Source organism: Pterocles gutturalis, unplaced genomic scaffold (genome assembly GCF_000699245.1).
Source record: "Pterocles gutturalis isolate BGI_N339 unplaced genomic scaffold, ASM69924v1 scaffold16053, whole genome shotgun sequence".
Lineage (NCBI taxonomy): Eukaryota > Metazoa > Chordata > Aves > Pterocliformes > Pteroclidae > Pterocles > Pterocles gutturalis.
Window position 1 is genome coordinate 2,438 of NW_010125863.1, and position 453 is coordinate 2,890.

The window sequence follows — 453 nt, forward strand, 5'->3', positions numbered from 1 at the left end:
ACATGTGGGGTGAGTGTGGGGGGCAGTTGGGCTCTGGCTCCAAGCGTGGTGCTGAGGTGGGTGGCATCCTGGTCCCTTGTGCCCTAGGCATGGCTTCCCAGTGGTCCCAGGGTGGAGCAGTGGAGAAACCCCAGCCTTGAACTGGAACCAGGACAGCTGGTTTCACGTTTGGTTAGCAGCTTGCCCAGTCTCTCTGCCCCTGTTTGGGAAAGGGTTTGGGCATCCTCAGTAGTGCCAGTCCCCCTTGCAGGTCCCCCTTGCTGTTTGCTCTGCCAGCCTGGCCAGGAGTGGTGGGTGACGGTGACCCTGACCATGTCCCATCCTGCGGGCATCACCCTGCTCTCCCTCTTGCAGTCGAGCTCTCCCATGAGCATGGAGCGGGTGCAGCGGGAGAACCCTGACGTGCGCCAGGGTGGCAAGTACACCCCTCCGGACTGCCTGCCGCGGCAGAAG

General features: G+C 62.9%; 1 protein-coding gene across 1 annotated transcript in view; it reads left to right on the forward strand.

Moving 5' to 3' along the window:
- The window catches only part of B4GALT2 (UDP-Gal:betaGlcNAc beta 1,4- galactosyltransferase, polypeptide 2), a 2,642-nt gene that overhangs the window by 308 nt on the left and 1,881 nt on the right, over positions 1 to 453 (forward strand). The window contains exon 2 of the mRNA XM_010078753.1: positions 267 to 453. Coding sequence (XP_010077055.1) covers positions 267 to 453 — 187 coding nt within the window. The remainder of the gene's footprint in view (positions 1 to 266) is intronic.